Raw genomic sequence first — 17,932 nt, 5'->3', positions numbered from 1 at the left:
ATGAGCTGCACGACTGGGAGTTCGGTTTGTCGGGAAGTCCGACAAGAGTCAATCGGAGTCCCTATGCGTTGCTGGTGCGGGAGGAAGGTGGATTTGCTGGTGTCGAAGACCAATGAGAACCCCTATCGGAGGTTCTACCGTTGCCAGGGCGTGTTGCAGGTACCGTTTCTTTGATATGGACTTTAATGATTTTTCTGATTTTAATGTTTTTAGTAAGTCATGTTGCTTATTCCTTGTCTTCGATGAACCAATAATTACAGCGGAAGTATGAGTCACACCTATTCAAGTGGGTAGAGGTAGCTATGCCGGAGGAGTTCGAGGAACAAAGAGTGGAAATTGGGAAGGCTTTTTCTGAGTTGGAGAGGATGGCATGGGAGATTAGTGGCTTGGGTCGCAGTCTGAAGTCTGAAATGGGGAAACTAGAGGCTCATGTTTGTCAATTAGAGAATGACGTCAAAGTGAGGGAAGCAGAGGCATGTAGGAACACACAGAGGGGCGTGGTTGGAGTGGCGCCTCATCTTGTGCTTGCAGTTTGTGTCGCTGGTGGGTTAGCTTTGGTGTACAAAGCGCTGTGCGGGTAGTTTGTGGGCAACTGTTTGTGTTCTTGTGTTTGTGTACTAGCAGCATTATTATGTGTTTTGTGTTACGTGTAACTTGTTTTTGGGTAGGGAGGTAGCTTGGAATTGAGTAGTATAATGTTCGGAGTTTGCAATGAACTTGACCAATTGTCCTTTTAATGGTTTATGTTGATCTTATCGTGACATTTGGCTTTTTTTGTTTTTGTTTTATTCTCAATCCTCTGTCTTTTGTTTCGGATAGAGCGCTAGTGTTTTTGTGTTGTTTTTTTGGAGGCGTGGTTAGAGTCGTTTGATTTGGCTTGACCGCTTTTTGTTTGATTGAGGTTGTTGGAAGCATGCTTAATGTTGCACCCATTAGTTGCAAAATGGTACAAAAGAGTTTGGTAAAGCTAACGCCCCATGGTAGATACCCAAAATACAAAAGAGTTTCAAAACAATTAGAACACAAAAGTAGCTAGAATTTCCGAAAGCAAAAGGGTCGATGATGTGTTTAGATAGTAGTGGTTGGCGGATAGTGGTTAGAGTAGGTTGGGATGACAATGTTTCGGTAGGTGTCGATAGCGTATTGTTTCCGCATTTCGACGACCATTTCGTCCGTTAGCTCCGCCATATGCGGGTCTGGATCCTCGTTTGCATGCATTTCCATGAACTTGACACTCAAAGGACCGCAATCTCCGCCCTTGTGGCTGATGTAGATCTCCATCCTGCGTTGAAATGTCAATGGGCGAGCACCATCGAACTGTGAAGGTGAGTTGGTGGTGAGTTTGCTGATGACGAATGGGAGCATCTCAAGAACTGGTTGTAGGGCAGTTTTCGCCTTTCTTTCGCCGTAGAGAGTTAGGAATGGGTCTAGGACCTCTACATGGCTCAAGGGGAGGTTGATAGCTAGGCCTACCCAATTCCTGTCATCCCATATCATTGGTGCGTAGATGGTGTGGATGTTGCTAACCCATTTCTGGCCTGGTAGGAGTACAAGCTTGGACAACTGTGTATCCCAGCGAAACTTATCTTTGTCAACAGCTGCATTGAATTGCCGCCATTTCTTCTGTATGTAAGAAGTTAGCCATGGTTTAACAAAGAGGCTGTTTTCCTTGGCTAGTACGGTTTGGTGCGACGCACCAGCTCTGTACATTAGCACCTCCATTTGCTGCAAGCAGTGTTAGCGAAACAGTTATTATATTTTGTTAGTGATATAGTGCATATTAGTAAGAAGTTGCTCCGCATAGATAACGTACCGTGCTGTCTGTCCATTGTTCTGGAGTTGCTAGCTTGATCAGGGATGAGTTTGTGAAGGCTGTTGTGTATGGGTTGATGTGGAGCCTGCAGTGAGTTGATAACGTGGTCAGTGGTTATTGGTTGGAAGTACAGAGCGAGAACACATGAATGTAGTAGGCAGGTGACTTACATGTCTTTGTGGTTCTGAAGAGTTTTGTGAAAGAACTCCCTTAGTTGTGGGTCGATAGGAGCGAAAAGCAGTGTGGCGGGAATTGAAGGTGAGTTTATCATTAGGCGTGCTAGCTCTTCCTCTGGCATGGAGGGGACGTGATCTGGTAATGGTTTTGAGGGTGAGGAGTCGCTGACGCATACTAGATCAGATGTAGCTTCAAGCAAAGATCCAGAGTGTTTCTGCAAGCACCCAAATGTAAAGTAGGGAAAAGGATCTTACAGTTTAAGATCGACTGTATTTGCTTACTTGGACTGATGTGCTGCTTGTAGGTGGAGTGTTGGAAGTAGCTTGAGAGGCAAATGCATTAACAGTCGATGTGTGTGCAATGAATCCTAGCTGGCTGGGTGTTTTGATTGATCCTGGCTTCCAAACCTGGTTGATTCTGTTAGGTTTAGAGGAGATGAGTGGAGCGCTTTGGGTAGTTTGATATAGACGTGGAGGTGTGGAAGAAATCTGGATGTCGTGGGTGGGTGAGGCTTGTGTAAGTGGGTTGTGGTTAATTGGGAGGTTGTTTTTTGCAGGAGAGGATTGTGTGCCTGGCGAGCTGGTTGGTGTCATGTTGGGTAGAGGATTTTTGATAGGTGATGGCTTTTGCGCGGTGTTAGGACAGCTTGTGGTTTGAGGATAGGCTTGCGTGGGGGAGTTATTGGTAAAAGATATATGTGGTTGGGAAGGTTGTTGTGGAGACATGCATATAGCTGATGCGGATTGGTGTGGACGTTGAGGAGTTGAGGATGTTTCCGCTGGCTCAATAGATCCGATGACGTTGTTGATGATTAGGTCTGCATCATCGGTTATTATCTCATTAGTGTTAGCAGAAAACCGCTGGGCGTTGTACTGGCTTACTACTGGAGAAATGGGAGTTGGAGTTGTCAATCGCGGGGAGGAGTGGGTGGTATCTTGTGGTCGGCGTTGTTGTGGTAGCTGCGCATCCAAAAAAAGTCAGATTGTTGTTTTTAGAAGGTCGCTGGAGGGAGCGATAGTAGTTAATTATTGTTTGGCAAAAATTTTTTACCTTGGTTGTCTGCGGTTGCGAGGAAGCACCTTCGCAGTCCGGAAGGTGGGCGTCTTGCTGTGGCTGAGAGCTTCTTATTTCCTGTTACGCGTTTTTTTTGTGTTAGGCAACTCTACACAATGTATTTTTTTCGTCAACAAGTTTGAATTACCTGTAGCATTTCAGCAATTGTTCTCTCGAGGGTCTGAGAGCAGGTGAATGTGGATCTTGTGCTTGTGTAGAGTTGTCCACGAAATAGTCGGAAATGTGGTCGTCTTCAGATGGTTGTGAGCTTGTGGTCACCTGAAACATTTGTGGGTGTGTTTGAGGAGGTATAGGGGAGTCAATGTCTTTGGTTAGAGTTTTTTTTTGTTTTACCTGATGCATTTCAACATTTGTAGCCTTGCTGGCGGGTCTGAGAGCCGGTGGAGGAGTAGATGCTGGGCGCTGTCCATTGTTTGTTTCGTCGGGGCTAATATCCTGGACCAACAAGAAAGTGAAGTATGTTTAGTGGGCAGTGGTGGTACAAATAATTGTTTGGTAGTTTTAGTGTACCTGAGAGACCTTTGCTTTTGCTTTCCGGAACGTTGGGGTCATTGTAGTCAACTTACATCCTGGTTTCCTGTGGCGCTTCCTGATTTTTAGTTTGAGGCGACGATTGTCTGACTGGAGCTGAGCTAAGGCAATGTCGTGTTCTCTGATTTTGGCAGCTAACCAGTCATTCGTAGGAGCCGCGGAAGCAGCATTAGTTTTGAAGTAGTTTGATATCCTCCTTTGTTTGCGAGATGATGATGGTCCTTTTGTGGGAGCATTGTTTACTTTGAGAGGCTGTTTCTTGGGGACTGTATGTTTTCTGTGAACCGTTTGCACTGCAGCAGTGAAAATGAACTCAGGGTTGGATGTATCACCGCCTGGCCAGTCGGCTGGCTTGAATTTATGGTTCTCAGCGATCAGCTTCTCCATATAACAGACTCGCTCGTCGACAGTCTCGCCTCCCCATGATTGTGCATTTGGAGCTAGCGGTATCAGTGATGTAACAGACAGCTGCATTAAATGTTGTGTTATAGTTTGTAGTAGAGAATAATTTAGAGTTGAGAAGTATAGATTGTGCAACTAACCTATGGGTTAACTTCGACGGTGAGAAAATCTTCAAGGTGTATTGAGCCATGTTGTGGGAGATGACCTTCTTCTAGTTCCAGCAATGTGAGGTTGTTGTGAGGAGCTGGTATTTTGGTGGCAAGCAGTGGAATTGCTTTTATTGCTACAAGCTGTAGCGCTAGAGGAAATCATGTGAGTCTGTAGGTTTTCTGTTGAAGAACCTGAGCAAGTGCGCCAACGGGGTTTGTAGCATCAGTGGGCGGTTTCATGCAGGTAATGGTTTTGAGAAAAGACTCACGGCCCCAGGGAAAGTTTAGAAAGTCTTCAAGGTTGTCGACCATACGAACATAGTGTAGAGTAGGCTTAGCAACTTGTTTGTGAGCGATGAACACTCCGTCGACAATCATGATGAGGGCGAGTCGAAGCCTCTTGTCTTTGGGAATGGTTTGGTCAGTCTCAAGCATGTGCCTAATGTCAGCTATAGTTGTGTGTGAGTCATGCCCAAGTAGTTTCTGCCATAGAGGGTCCTTAGCAGGGTTCCTGATGTTGAAGGAAGGTGTTTCGTAGCTTTCAGGAAAATGACCACAAGGGAGACCTGTGACAGTGTGGAATTCAGCAAGAGAGAACCGGAAGGGAGATCCACCAACTACTGGCCACAGCGTATACTCCTGCAGAGGCAAAATTTGTCTGCACAAAAGGTTGTGGAGAAGCTTGTACGAGACAGGGGACTGGCGAGCAGGGATGTCGAAGAGACGACCAAAGCAAGAGTTCCTTATGATCTCAAACTCATCTGAACCGCGAAGGACATGCCTGAGGAAACAGAGTATGTCGGGTTTGGAATAAACGTTTAACCGTTTCATTGGGAATCAATTTGTTGCAAAAAGCTGTTCCGGAAGACGGCGATCTGGCCGGGAACACACACCAGTGTCTGCATCTCGCGTTAAAGGGAACTAGTTAGAATTAAGGTTTTGTAAAAACAATTCGAGATATCAGAGAAGGAGATACATACCAGTCATTGTTCGCCGGAAAAGGGCTAATGTCGAGGCGGTGACTCTCTTGGAGGATGAAAGTGATAGTAACGTGATTATTTAACTTCGTATAGGATGAAAGCACCCAAAATCTTAGAGAATTGCGACGACAAAGACGGCGTGATTCTGGAGCTGAGTCGCGGAGAAAACAAACAAAGATGGAGTTCGAAGGAATCTGGATTTGAGAGAAAGAGGATATGAAATTGGGTTGAGTAATCGGAGATTTGGGAGAATCTAGGCGAGGGATACGCCGTGAATCTGATTTGGGAGAGGAATGAACGACATCTAGAGTTATGATAGAGATGATGAAATTGGGTGAGGTAAAAATAAAAAAATAAAAGTAGCTTGAAACGTGTTAACTAAACTAGAGGTGTAAAAAGTGTTAACTAAACTAGAGGTGCTGTTTCTGGTTGTGGGGTAGTTAAGTCATTTGGGCCCAATAAAGTACTCTCCAAGTAGAAACTATGTCTATCTGATATGGAAAAGGAAAAAGTATGTGTAAGTGTAAAATTTTCTTTCTAAAATTAGCACAAGTAAATAAAAGAGTATTAAATACTGGTGATTTAGTCGGCCAAGATTTTTCTTTCTTTATTCTTTCTATTTTTTCTATGGATGATAAAGAATGAATAAAAGCAAAGTTTAGGCAAAAAAAAAAATGAATAAAAGGAAAATCTTATATATTTGATTCTTTTAATTTGGACTCAAAACCCTAGTCAGCTTTATTACCTTTCACCAAACTCTGATCTAATGTGTCATATTTACTTATTAATCATTTAATATATACTTATTTTTTTTCTTATACTTATGTTTTTAATTAATGATGTTTCATGATTAAAAAAACAAAAATAATATAAGAACACTTAGGGAAACAAAAATAATATAATGCAGTTAATAACTATTGATATTTATATTAATCTTAGTGTATTAACATAATTATATGTTTATCATTTTTATTTTCCTTATAAGAAAATAAATATTTTAACAGAAAATAAATATTTTAACAGAAAATAATAAATAATCATGCTTGAATGAGAGCTATCACTCATATAACAAATACAGTAGAACCTCTATAAATTAATAATGTTAAGACTTTAAAATTTTATTAATTTATAGAGATATCAATTTACAAAAGTTTCCTTATTTAGATTTCTTATTTTAAGATATATTTATTCTTAGATAAGAAAAATATTTGATTTTAGTGTATAGACACTAATTGTTATTTTTTGAAATTTGACATTTATATTAATTTTATTATATTATTTGATGTATATAATATATATTGCATAGAACTTAAATGTGGTTTTAGATATAGTATTACTAAATTTCATCAAAAATATATTAACCGTTAAGAAAATATAAAGATAATTCGATTGAATATAAAACAAACAATATAATAATAGATTTTAACTTATTTAAAATATGTATACATATAAATAATTAATTTCTAATTTTAATAAGACCATATATTCACATAAAAGTTTTTTAAAATTTATTATCTTATTATTTTATCAATTTGTGATTACCGTATATCTGAAAGGACAAATCTCCAAAATAGCACCTTTCTAAGTTTATATCACAAAAATAGCACTGAAAAACTAAAATGACCAAAATAACACTTTTCTAAGTTTATCCTTTGAAAATTTTAATTTTTTTATTTTTCAAAATTTGAAATCTTATCCCCAAAACTTCATTTCTCAACTCTAAACCCTAAACCCTAAACTCTAAACCCTAAACCCTAAACCATAAACCCTAAACCCTAAACCCTAAACTCTAAACCCTAAACCCTAAACCCTAAATCCTAAACCTCACCCTTTAACTCTAAACCCTAAGTTTGTGACTTTTGATAAAACATTAAGTGCTATTTTTGTGACTTTTGACCTTGAGTGCTAGTTTGGAAACATAAACTTGATTTAGTGCTATTTTTGTCTTTTTCTCTATCTGAAATCTGAAAAAAAAAACCAAACTTTGCAAATAAGCAAACACAAATTAATAGAAATATTGGGTCATTCTGTAAATTAAGAAAATTCTTGGGGGTAGCAAATCCAAATTCCCGTTCTAGCGCCTCTCTCTCGCTCAGCAGCTCTTCTTCAAACCCTAACGCCGAGACCAGTCGATATCGGCGACGTGATTCTCTCTGGTTTCTCCTCGTAATCCTGAAAACTCCGCCGCGGATTTAGTCTTCATTGGCGATCCCTCCTCCGAAGATGTCCGTCCATTGCTTTTGATTTAGGTCATCGGACCTGAATCCGATTTGTTGCTCTGAAGAAGACCAAAAGAGTCATCTGCTAAGCTATTTCGTGAGAATCTGTAAGATTGTTTTGTTTCGGAAGCTCTCTAGGTTCGTTTAAACCCTAATTTCACGCTGCTCGTCGTTACTAGAATTGACTTAGCTTAATCCGTTAGGGTTTTCGAGTTGTTGCGAACATTAGATCGCTAGAGTTTATCTAATGAACGCCGATCTTTATCAGAGCTTTTTATGAGAGAGACGAGAAGCTCTGCATTATCCATGGAGATTTCAGTTTCCTCTCCGAAGCAGAGCGTGTTATCTTCATCAGATTGTATGAGCGACCCTGAGGAGGAGCACGAGATCAGCGAGGAGGAGGATGATGACGATCGCAACCACAAGCACCGTAAGAAAGAAGAGACGAGTTCTCAGTCCTTGGAACAAGGCTCTTCAGATCAGGCTTTCTCGCGTCCCTTCAGGAGAAACAATAGGCATTTTGAGAATGGCAGTGAACATGAGAAACGGTCTCTAGGGGCGGGAGGATCAGGACACCGTGTACAGTTTGATAACCAAAGATCAAGATCAAACCCTGGTAGAGGTAGAGGAAGTTATGGTTCTTGGAGTCAGCGTGACTCCAGGTTTAATCATCATGTTGATCTCTCATCTCATATGGTTCCGGGGATGTTTGGAGGGAGGGGGATGGCTGCTCAAACCGCACCTTGGCCTGGGTTTGGAATGCTTCCTGGAGTTCCGAATGGTGGCTTGGATGGTTTCCATCACTTGCAAGGGCCTCTAGGACCGCCGTTAAATGGTCCAATCAACATGGGTATTCCTCGGCAGCGATGTAGAGACTTTGAGGAACGTGGGTTCTGCCTCAGAGGGGACATGTGTCCCATGGAGCATGGAATCAATCGTATCGTTGTTGATGATGTTCAGGTATGTTAATTTTTTCTTGGGATCGGATTTATCTCGTAAATAGAAATCTAGAGGTTTTGCTGGATATTTGAGATCTATTTGCATGTCCTATGCTGAAGTTCAACACATTTATGTTTCTTGAATATGTTGCTAGTAGTATGAGTATGACCACCTTATGCCCATCAGCAGTACTTGTAGTTCTAGGTGACATGAAATGAAACTCCTTACTTTTTGTTAGTGTTAGCTTTAACTGGCATGGGTCTCAGAAACAGCTAATTTCCATTCTAATTTCTTAACAGCTTCTTTGTATAGCATGACTAATATCTTACTACTGCCATTTTAAGACACTGTTCTTCTCTTGTGTATACTTAACTGAGTAATTTTCGTTCATTTTGCATTTGTGCAGAGTCTATCACAATTCAACCTTCCCGTTTCTGTCCCTGGTGGACCTCATATGGCAGCTTCTTCCAAACCAGTGCCTGCACAGTTTGGGGATGGTAATTTCATGAATCCGAAAGGAGCTCATGGGAAGACCAATGAGGGTGGAATGGCTGTTGATGGTATGGGTTATGGTGATGCATATCCTAGTGCAGGTGGAACTGATTCTTACGATCCTGATCAACCCTTGTGGAATAACAGTGCTGGTGAAACTTCAGGGGCATTATCTGCACCAAATTCTCATGGGATGGATGAGAATGTCGCTCCAGTGGATGACAATAACCAAGATGGCGCTGTAAATACATGTGGTATTCGAGAATCAAGAAACAATCAGTCGGGTTGGGGCAGAGTGCGTAATAGTCAAGCAAATTTCAAAGAGAAAGGTGATACTGTATTAAATTCATCAGCTGGTCTTGAAGGTCAATCGAAGGAGATCTCAGTTAGTTTATCCCGCCAAAACAATGTTGGGGGAAGTGTCGCAAAAGTTGTTGATTCATCAAACACTTTAATTGATGCAGTGAATAATACAAGAACACCAACGCAAAAGGCGATGCGGACTCTGTTCGTGAATGGTGTTCCTCACGAGAGCAACAGAAGGGACCTCATTCTTGCCCATTTTCAGAAATTTGGGAAAGTTATTGACATTCACATCCCAGCAAATAGTAACCGAGCATTTGTTCAATTCTCAAAACGTGAAGAGGCCGAGTCTGCTCTCAGGGCGCCTGATGCTGTAATGGGTAACCGCTTTATCAAACTTTGGTGGGCAAATAGAGATAGTATACCTGATAATGGCCTGTCCACTGGGAATGGTGCTTTTATGAAGGGTCGTGGTGTGGGTGCTTCTGGAGGACAGAACCAGATTCCTATTGCTGCAGCATCGAAAAGCAACCATGTATCTCTTACTGCGAAAGGGCCTGCCTTCCACCCTGGTGGAGCTCCATTATCCTCTCAACAGCCTAAGCCTGTGGGGGTCACTAGTGGTCCCAAGGTTACGCCGCTTCAGCAGAAAAAAGCAGACACTCTTGAGCAGTTGAAAGAGACACTTCGGAAAAAGCAGGAAATGCTGGATCAAAAGCGTAACGAGTTATGCAAAAAGTTGGCGACTCTTCAAAAACAAGTAAGTACAAGTAACTGGATCCCGTTTCATTTTTGTCAATCTCGTTAATACCTTTTTGAAGGAAATAACAATGTAGCAGTCTCTAGGAAGTTAAGCAGAATTAGAGTGAGTTCTGAGTTCTGAGGATTTGAATCTCAGAGGTGTCTTTGGGAAACATTGAAGAAGTGTAAAATGCTAGACAAGTGCAGATCTGAGTTCTCAGTATGATAAAATTGAGTTTGTTTCACACAAAATTCTGAGTAGACATATGTGTGTTGTGATATATATTCATTATTTTTCTTTGGGGTGTTTCACCGAATAAATAAATAAATGATACACTAGAAACATAATTGCTGCCTGTCTTATTCAACAGTGGTAAATGGAGTTGAAATTATTTACTAGCATTCATATCATATTGCTCTAAATCTTCTCAGGAAACGGGTGTTAAGGACGAGGAAGCAGATGAGCCAGATGCTAAGCGCGTTAAGGTGGACACAGCCTCTAACTCCGGTGCTGCAATCCCATCACCAAAAACAGAGTCATCGACTGAGAAGAAAGGGCCTATCAAGAAACCACTTTCTATTGCTAGACCAAGCACAGAAACGCCCGATTCAAAAAACTTAAAGCAAAGACCGTATTCGTATACCACAAGTTTGAACACTCCTATGGTAAATAGGTATAAGTTGGACAACCGCACGACTACCATCAAAGTTGTCCCTCCTTTGCCAACGGGGTTAGCCGATGTATGTCCTCCTTATGAATTTGCAAAACTTTCTCATTTTCTATATTGGATACTGTTAGATTCCACCTTGATTATTAACTCACTGATGGTTTGTACTATTTTTTTTGCTTCCAGGTTGCTGTCTTGAAGGAACATTTCTCTTCTTATGGCGAGGTCTCAAAAGTGGAACTCGAAGACAATGCATCGGCTGATAGTGGCAAGGATCAGGATGAAACACATAACAAAACCCTTGCAGCCTGTGTGACATTTGTGAAACGCAGCGCAGCTGAGAAAGCGTTTGCTAATGCAAAGTCTTGGCAAGAACACACGTTGCAGCTCGTGTGGGTAACACGTCAAATCAAGAAAGAGAATAAAAGTAGCAGTGACAAGAATAATCCCTCTGTTTCTAGTGACCACCTTAGCAGCAAAAACAAGTCCGCTGCTTCTGTTTCTAATGACCCGAAACCAGAAGATGAAGTCAAAGCCTCTTCTACAGAAGAACCAAAGAGCACAAATGTCTCTGGAGACGACAATACATTGAATGAACAAGCGGCCAAAGAAAGCGACAATGACAACAATAAAAGTAATAGCGAGTCCATCGAGGGAGCTGAAAAGGTTGCAGCGCCAGAAAGTAATGAAGAACAGATGAATGGTTAAGCTGGGCAAGAAGACTGTCAGTGAGGTAATCTTTTGTCTCAGAAAGATAATCTTTTATTTGTTGGTGAATCTGGTATACTGATCTTTTAGGCTTTTTAGCCAATCAGTGAGACATTAATATTTGTTGGTAGCAAAAGATATATTTATAGTTTTTTCCTCTATATGGATAGTAGAAGTGTATTGTTACATTTGGCCTTCCAAGAACAGTGGTTGGGTCTTTGTATCAGCAGATCTTTGTTTTCCTCTGTTGTTAGCTTCTATAACAATCTTGACTTGTGTTGTACATACATAGTTGGACTTCGAGACTTGCTTTAGTCGAGTCGAAGAACGGTGTGGAATCTATAAAACGGCACGCATTTTTGAAGTTTATGCAATGTTTTCTTTGGTAATTTCACAGGTTTGGAATCCTAGAAACTATATGCTTTCATTAAACAACAGATGTAGAGAAATGAGATTGAAATTCGATGATTTATGTCTGAGCAGTTCACAACACAAGACAAGGGCCTCAAGCTAACGATGATTTCTTTCATTAAGACAGAACATCAAACCAACAGACATACATTAATTGTATTAAAAACATACATTATCTGATAATATTCTATTTTCCGGGGACAAAGTTGGTGGCGTAAGCCCAGGCATTGTTAGCCACAGGGTCCGCAACATGGTCAAACAGATTCTCGATCGGTCCTTTACCAGTGACAATGGCTTGGACAAAGAACCCAAACATGGAGAACATGGCAAGCCGACCGTTCTTTAGCTCCTTCACTTTCAATTCCGAAAACGCCTCCGGATCCTCCGCTAAGTTCAACGGGTCAAACGCCCCACCAGGGTAAAGCGGGTCAAGCCCTTCACCAAGAGGTCCACCTCCGATTCTGTACCCTTCGATCAACCCCATCAGCACAACTTGAGAAGCCCAGATAGCTAATATGCTTTGCGCGTGGATCAAGTTAGGGTTTCCGAGGTAATCAAGCCCTCCTTCTGAGAAGATCTGAGACCCTGCCTTGAACCACACGGCTTCACCGAATTTGACTCCGTTTTTGGAGAGAATCTCTGGGAATGTGCAACCTAAAGCGCCGAGCATTGCCCATCTGCTGTGGATTACCTCCAGCTCACGGTTCTTCGCGAAGGTTTCTGGATCGGCTGAGAGACCGGCGGTGTCCCAACCGTAGTCTCCGGGGTATTCACCGGTAAGGTACGATGGTGTGTTCTCTGAGAATGGTCCTAAGTACTTGGGACGGTCTGGTCCGTACCTGTCACAAAATGTTTTTGTTAAGTAAAATATTATATGTTTTTGATAATTAGTTAAATCAAAACTGAGGTTGGAGTAGGAACCAGATGCTCTGAGGAGTAGACTTGACGGTACGGCGCATGACGACGCGACCACCTCCGTTGGAAGCTCCGACTTTGCGGAGGAGATCGTTGGAGGGCTTCAAAGCCGTTTGTCCGGCGAAAGAGGAGTGCTGGATTGCTGATGTGGCCATTCTTGTTTATCTCAACTCCAAACAGAAACAAAGAGAGAAATAAACAAAGATGAGATGAGATGAGATGGTGTTTGTATTTTTGATTTTATAACAGGGATCCCAAGGTAGGGAGATTAGCAGATGGACATGCAAGCGAGTTCTAATTGGTCTATAAGATTTTCACAAACTCGAATCACGTGGTGCAGTAGATAGATAGAGGCTACGGTTGTGCCACGTGGCTGTTGGAGATTTTGTGCCAAGAGGATAGTGTTCCAACAGTCATGAGGCTTCTCTTGTTGCCCATTGGCTATGCTTAGAGCATCTTTATCCGGGTATGCTAGAGGGTTTCTTAGCCTGTGGATCCCGCGTAGGATTCACTTTTTTTTTAAGAAACCGATTACAAAAACTACTAAATAGTAGTCGGTTTTTAAGGGTTTCTTACACTGTTCGCGGGCCCCACTAATACGTGGCGACTCACGATTGGTTCGTTTTTTTTTTTTTTTTAATTCGAAAAAGTAAAAAAAAAAAAAAAAATTAAGAAACCCCATTTGGGGTTTCAGAGATAATGATGCAAGTTGCTTTGGTCTAGTGGTATAGGAACTCCAGCTGGAGTGTCCGCCCCTGGGTTCGAGCCTTGGCCACTGCGGAATTTACATGTGGGCTGCAGCACCCGAGACCGAAGACCGTTACACGGTGAACAACATGGTGACGCCCTGACAGCGTCCATGCTCACTTCGGTCTCTAGTCTGGACCACCTTGGTGGGGCCAGGATACTCGGTTAGTAAAAAAAAAAAAAGAAATTAAGAACAACCTTTGCAGCATATATATTTCCTTTTATCCCACTTTATTTCACTCACAAAATATTTTATTTGGACATAACAAAACGAACTTACACATAATTCACAAATATTCAAAAAAAAAAACGAAGAAACTGGGACACAAAAGTAAAATTACATAATTGCCTTTTCCAACATAAACCCACAACTTTATAGAAGGTTCCTCCTTGCCTTACGCTAAAGTCCTCTTTGCCTGAACCGGCTCTCTGGTCTCAGGGGTCAGACTAGTATCGTGGGCTTCATGGGCCTTATCCTGCACATACTGTCCCATCTCTTTTCCCTTCTGACCAGCGTAGCCTACTGCATCAGCCATACGCCGCTTAGCATAGTCCAGTTGCTCCGGCACCGTATCACTCGTCCCACGGATGTAGTTTAGGACCCATGAGACCGAGCTCAGACCCGTCAGACCAAATAACCCAGACGCCAAAATTCCGGTCACAGCGAGCCCTATGGTGAGAGCGGCTGGGACAATCACGGGACTGAAGAGGAGGAAGAGCGGAATGGAGAGCATCAAACCTATCACCGAACCGGCTAGAGTGAGTCCAGCTAGGGCTAGTAATGAGCCACCAATTGGAACTCCTGCTATAAGTGCCACGACCTGCATGATATGGTTAGACCCTTTTAAAAAATTTGTTATTACAACACTGAAATTGGAAATCCTTTATACATGCATGCATACACATCTAAGTTGTGGTCTCGTGCGAACTCTGATTTTTTTTTCGTTCTTATTTTCTTACATATTTTCTTAGGAATCCTAAGACTAAAAACTATATATATGGACCACTAGATTATAAGTTCTCTATTACGAGTTCGAAATCATGATGCTTCCCATTATTTTAGTCAATAATTTGTTTTTTTTTTGAACACTCAATAATTTGTTTATAATTTTCAGAAGATTTTCATATAATTTGAGTGAGAAAAGAAAAGAAAAAACTAAAGAAGAACACAAAATACTTGATTAGTGGATGGGCCGCGACTCTTGTAATCAGCACCATAACCATAATCATAACCAGCGCCATAACCGACACGATCTTCGTACTGCGGCTTAAGTTGAAGTCCTTTGTCAGTACGGTCGACATTCACACGCCTGTCCACAGTCGTCATAGCTATTGATATGATTTAAAACTACTAAAAGCAAAGTTCAAATGGAAACAAAAGGGGTATAAGAGATATATAAGCTGTTGTTGTATACAAAACCTTTATATAAATGAGATTGAAAGTTTTTCTTGGTAGTAAAAGAGGAGATTTGGAGTAAAGAGAAGAGGACACGTAATAATTTGGTGAAGGAGAGGTGTGGCTTTGCATGATTTCCAAGTTTCATTTATTTCCTGATCATCTTTGTTTCCTTCTTCCCACCATATTCAAATAAAAACAAACAATACATTCGGTTTATTTCTGCCCGCACCTCGTTCGGTGCATCTAGATACACTTGCCAAAGATTATCGCTCCCTGTTATTTATTGTGTGTTTAGTTATCTACAGTTTTATATAAATAAAAATCCTACTTTTGGTCAGTTCAACCAGCTATAAGAATTTAATATTTTATCGAATCCAAGTTTAGTTCCAAATTATAATTCAGTCTTTAATAAATTAAAAATACCCATTTTGTGTGTATCTACGATTATATTAGGGCAACATTATCGCAACGTCCCAGCCAGTCCTTAAAGGCAGGGGACCCACAAAAACACCAGGACCGAAGGGGAAAGTCGTTATATAAGCAACGTCCCAGCTCGTCCTTCGTCCTTCGTCCTTTGATATCTCTTGCGTCCTTTGTTTTTTTTATTTTAAAGACTTAAAATTGTCCTAGCATTAATGATGGCCTTAGTAGTTTGCGTCGCTAGCTTAACATGGACACTGATGTTGCATAAGTAACAATAACGAAACCGTAGAATTCAAAATGTAGATCGTTTGGAGTTTGGACCGTGTTCTTTTTCACCCATGATTTCTTAAGAGATCAGGATAAGGCAGCCAAATTTGACCCCCAAACGCTTTTTTTTCTAAAGAAAAAATCTCATAAACAACTTTATAGAATTCAATTTATAAAAATTTGAAAACCCAAAAAAAAAAAATCGAACCTATATGAAAAGGATAACTAGGCCTTATGGTTCGCGTACATGTGACCTAGTAGTTGGACTTTGGATCCAAAGTAGTATTTCTTATCGGATATTTTTCATAGTGCGACTTGGGTTTTTTTCCTTCATCACTACAAGAAGTTGGACTTTTAGAATAAAAGTTTTTTTTGTGCTGTCTACTACTTTAGTATAGCTTGTTACTTTACAGTGCCGGACGGGAAAAGCACTGCGACCCCGTTCCCAACCCAACTCCGTGTCTTCCCGTATAATAATAATTAAAGGATCTAATTTTTTTATAAATCTATATTTTATATATAAAAAATTTATAAATATAATAAATAAAATTGAAAAATCCAACATTATTTGATATGTATATAGTTTTATTTTCGTTACAAAATATATAAAATATTATCGATTAAATTTTAATAATATTTTAAACATTATCTGTATAAAAATTTTAGAAGGTAAAAAAAAAAAATTTCCCTAGGACCTCCAACAGTATTGAACCGGCCTTTACTATTCACGTATTAATTTTCTCTTTGTTTTTAAAGAATTTAAATTTATTCATCTCAAAAACATTTTTACAATGAACGCATGTCTATGTATAAAACTGTTATAATTTGAAAACTAGCAGACATAAAAAGAGAGAAACGAGGAAAATGCACATCATTTTTTCTATTTCCTTTGAATTTTAGTAATCAATATAAACTATCACACCTTTAATTACTTAACATTACTCTCCCAAAGTTTGCGTTTATGTTGTGGTTCACTTTCATCAAAGAATAGGGTGAAGAATGTCAACCTCAAGATCATGTGCTCTCTCTGTTCTACACTCATGCTCACTTTTTTATAATCAAATGTGAATCCGCCTCCACAATCTGGCAGACCTTTCAAGGATAAGCAGTTTTCCTCTTTTGAATTTTACCTATGTTTTGTAACTTTCTTCCCGCATAACTCACCACATTGAAGCTTCTTCTTTAGGTTGTGAGTTACTCGGTGTATAAGGAATGTAGGGCTCGTATCTTCACCTTTCCAGACTATGCAAAATATATATTCTTAGGGATAACTTTACTGGTTCTTTTTTGAACTTTATTTCAGTTGTATCACTCACCCCCAACAACACTATTGTCTTTCGTTCTGCGTTCCATTTTTCATGTTCTCTTATAATTTGTAAGAAATAGTTTAGGCGGTAAGTGTAAAACTTTAACATTATACCAACAACCAACATTATACCAACAACCAAGTGAAGTGGTGGTACTTTAGTGGCAATCTCTTGGGGCTTGGTGCATACCCATATTAATCCTAGGTTCGATTATCCATGAACTAAATTATCACTACTTGTCAGTCTGGGCTTGGACTTCGGCTCAAGTGGTTTACATGGTGGGCCATAACAGATGATTGGTCCACCCCCTGGCATTAGTCGGAAAGTATTATAAACTCGGCTCAGGCAGTGTGGTACACTTTCGGGCTAGTCCACTCTGTAGCACTAAGTGCGTTCTTCCCGGGACCGACCGGATCAACCTATCCCGATAGGGTTTATCAAAAAAAAAAAAAAAACATTATACTAACAAAAAAATATTGCATATGTTATACGCCTTAATAAACATATAAAGAGGAAAAATAGTACGAGAAAAGACAAAGTAGAACAAAATGGCAAATTATAAACTAATGCATGATGGTGAAGTGGTGGAAAGACTTATTTTTTAGACTGGAGAACATAGAGCAATATAGTTGGTCACTATGTATATACTGTCTTAACGGGCAAGAACACCATTACTTGGATGCCAACTTTCGATTGGCAATTATGTCGAATTGTATATATAATATATTCTCGATGATGTCTATCACTACAAGAAAACAGCGACATACTGAGGGAAAAAATCGTCGGTATGTCATCGGAATAACGTTATTCCGACGACATACCGACGAAACAAGTCCTCGGAAATTCATTTTTCCTCGGAAATCCTTCGGAAATTTCCGACGGAATTCCGATGAAACAAATTTCCGAGGAAACTCCGGGGACCACCAGTTCGTCGGAAAGCTCCTCGGAATATACCGAGGGAGAACTTCCTCGGGATATTTCGATGGACTTTCCGATGGTCCAATCCTCGGAAGTTCCGACGAAATGTTCCTCGGAATTTTCATCGGGAATTTCCGAGGAACAGAGCCCTCGGAAAATTCCGAGGAACGAGTCCTCGGTATATTCCGAGGAATGGGTCCCTCGGTATATTCGGAGGAACATGTCCCTCGGCATATTCCGAGGGTTCATTTCCTCGGAATTTAAAAAAAATTAATTTTTTTTTTAAAATATAATTTTTGAAATTTAAATTCGAAAATATAAAATTAAAATTAAATTGAAAATCATATTA

General features: G+C 40.4%; 4 protein-coding genes across 7 annotated transcripts; 2 read left to right on the top strand and 2 right to left on the bottom strand.

The window, feature by feature from the left end:
• On the top strand, positions 1-581 carry LOC106324371 (uncharacterized protein At4g04775-like). The gene is made up of 2 exons (XM_013762349.1): positions 1-159; positions 261-581. The coding sequence occupies exons 1-2, from the start codon at positions 1-3 to the stop codon at positions 579-581; spliced, it is 480 nt and encodes a 159-aa protein (XP_013617803.1).
• Positions 582-7,186: 6,605 nt separating this feature from the next.
• Positions 7,187-11,906, top strand: LOC106326939 (zinc finger CCCH domain-containing protein 41-like). Of its 4 annotated transcripts, none has more exons than XM_013764909.1 (6): positions 7,187-7,452; positions 7,614-8,305; positions 8,691-9,839; positions 10,253-10,561; positions 10,675-11,221; positions 11,594-11,906. In XM_013764909.1, the coding sequence occupies exons 2-5, from the start codon at positions 7,622-7,624 to the stop codon at positions 11,194-11,196; spliced, it is 2,664 nt and encodes an 887-aa protein (XP_013620363.1). In that variant the 5' UTR covers positions 7,187-7,452; positions 7,614-7,621; the 3' UTR covers positions 11,197-11,221; positions 11,594-11,906. The 4 variants fall into 4 exon arrangements, with proteins under 4 accessions (XP_013620363.1, XP_013620362.1, XP_013620361.1 ...); XM_013764908.1 differs by lacking the exon at positions 11,594-11,906 and adding an exon at positions 11,489-11,565; XM_013764907.1 differs by lacking the exon at positions 11,594-11,906 and having other exon boundaries at positions 10,675-11,565.
• Positions 11,697-12,762, bottom strand: LOC106326940 (chlorophyll a-b binding protein 5, chloroplastic-like). Its single transcript, XM_013764911.1, has 2 exons — positions 12,529-12,762; positions 11,697-12,446 (listed from the first exon to the last, which is right to left on the bottom strand). Exons 1-2 carry the CDS (start codon positions 12,675-12,677, stop codon positions 11,795-11,797), a joined length of 801 nt encoding a protein of 266 aa, XP_013620365.1. The 5' UTR covers positions 12,678-12,762; the 3' UTR covers positions 11,697-11,794.
• A 736-nt stretch (positions 12,763-13,498) lies between these two features.
• LOC106325704 (oleosin S2-2) lies at positions 13,499-14,765 on the bottom strand. The gene is made up of 2 exons (XM_013763760.1): positions 14,447-14,765; positions 13,499-14,090 (listed from the first exon to the last, which is right to left on the bottom strand). The coding sequence occupies exons 1-2, from the start codon at positions 14,594-14,596 to the stop codon at positions 13,665-13,667; spliced, it is 576 nt and encodes a 191-aa protein (XP_013619214.1). The 5' UTR covers positions 14,597-14,765; the 3' UTR covers positions 13,499-13,664.
• Positions 14,766-17,932: the final 3,167 nt, after the last annotated feature.

Source organism: Brassica oleracea, chromosome C2 (genome assembly GCF_000695525.1).
Source record: "Brassica oleracea var. oleracea cultivar TO1000 chromosome C2, BOL, whole genome shotgun sequence".
Taxonomy (NCBI): domain Eukaryota; kingdom Viridiplantae; phylum Streptophyta; class Magnoliopsida; order Brassicales; family Brassicaceae; genus Brassica; species Brassica oleracea.
Note: the sequence above shows the minus strand (reverse complement) of the source record. Positions and strands in the feature narration are given on the sequence as shown.

Excerpts from the sequence above, each read along its gene's own strand:
- LOC106324371 (XM_013762349.1), top strand. The coding sequence starts at position 1 with ATGAGCTGCACGACTGGGAGTTCGGTTTGTCGGGAAGTCCGACAAGAG. Across the intron at positions 160-260 it reads GTTGCCAGGGCGTGTTGCAG|CGGAAGTATGAGTCACACCT; the intron begins GTACCGTTTCTT and ends CAATAATTACAG.
- LOC106326939 (XM_013764909.1), top strand. The coding sequence starts at position 7,622 with ATGAGAGAGACGAGAAGCTCTGCATTATCCATGGAGATTTCAGTTTCC. Across the intron at positions 9,840-10,252 it reads TGGCGACTCTTCAAAAACAA|GAAACGGGTGTTAAGGACGA; the intron begins GTAAGTACAAGT and ends AAATCTTCTCAG. Across the intron at positions 10,562-10,674 it reads TGCCAACGGGGTTAGCCGAT|GTTGCTGTCTTGAAGGAACA; the intron begins GTATGTCCTCCT and ends TTTTGCTTCCAG.
- LOC106326940 (XM_013764911.1), bottom strand. The coding sequence starts at position 12,677 with ATGGCCACATCAGCAATCCAGCACTCCTCTTTCGCCGGACAAACGGCT. Across the intron at positions 12,447-12,528 it reads TCTACTCCTCAGAGCATCTG|GTACGGACCAGACCGTCCCA; the intron begins GTTCCTACTCCA and ends ATTTTGTGACAG.
- LOC106325704 (XM_013763760.1), bottom strand. The coding sequence starts at position 14,596 with ATGACGACTGTGGACAGGCGTGTGAATGTCGACCGTACTGACAAAGGA. Across the intron at positions 14,091-14,446 it reads GCGGCCCATCCACTAATCAA|GTCGTGGCACTTATAGCAGG; the intron begins GTATTTTGTGTT and ends CATATCATGCAG.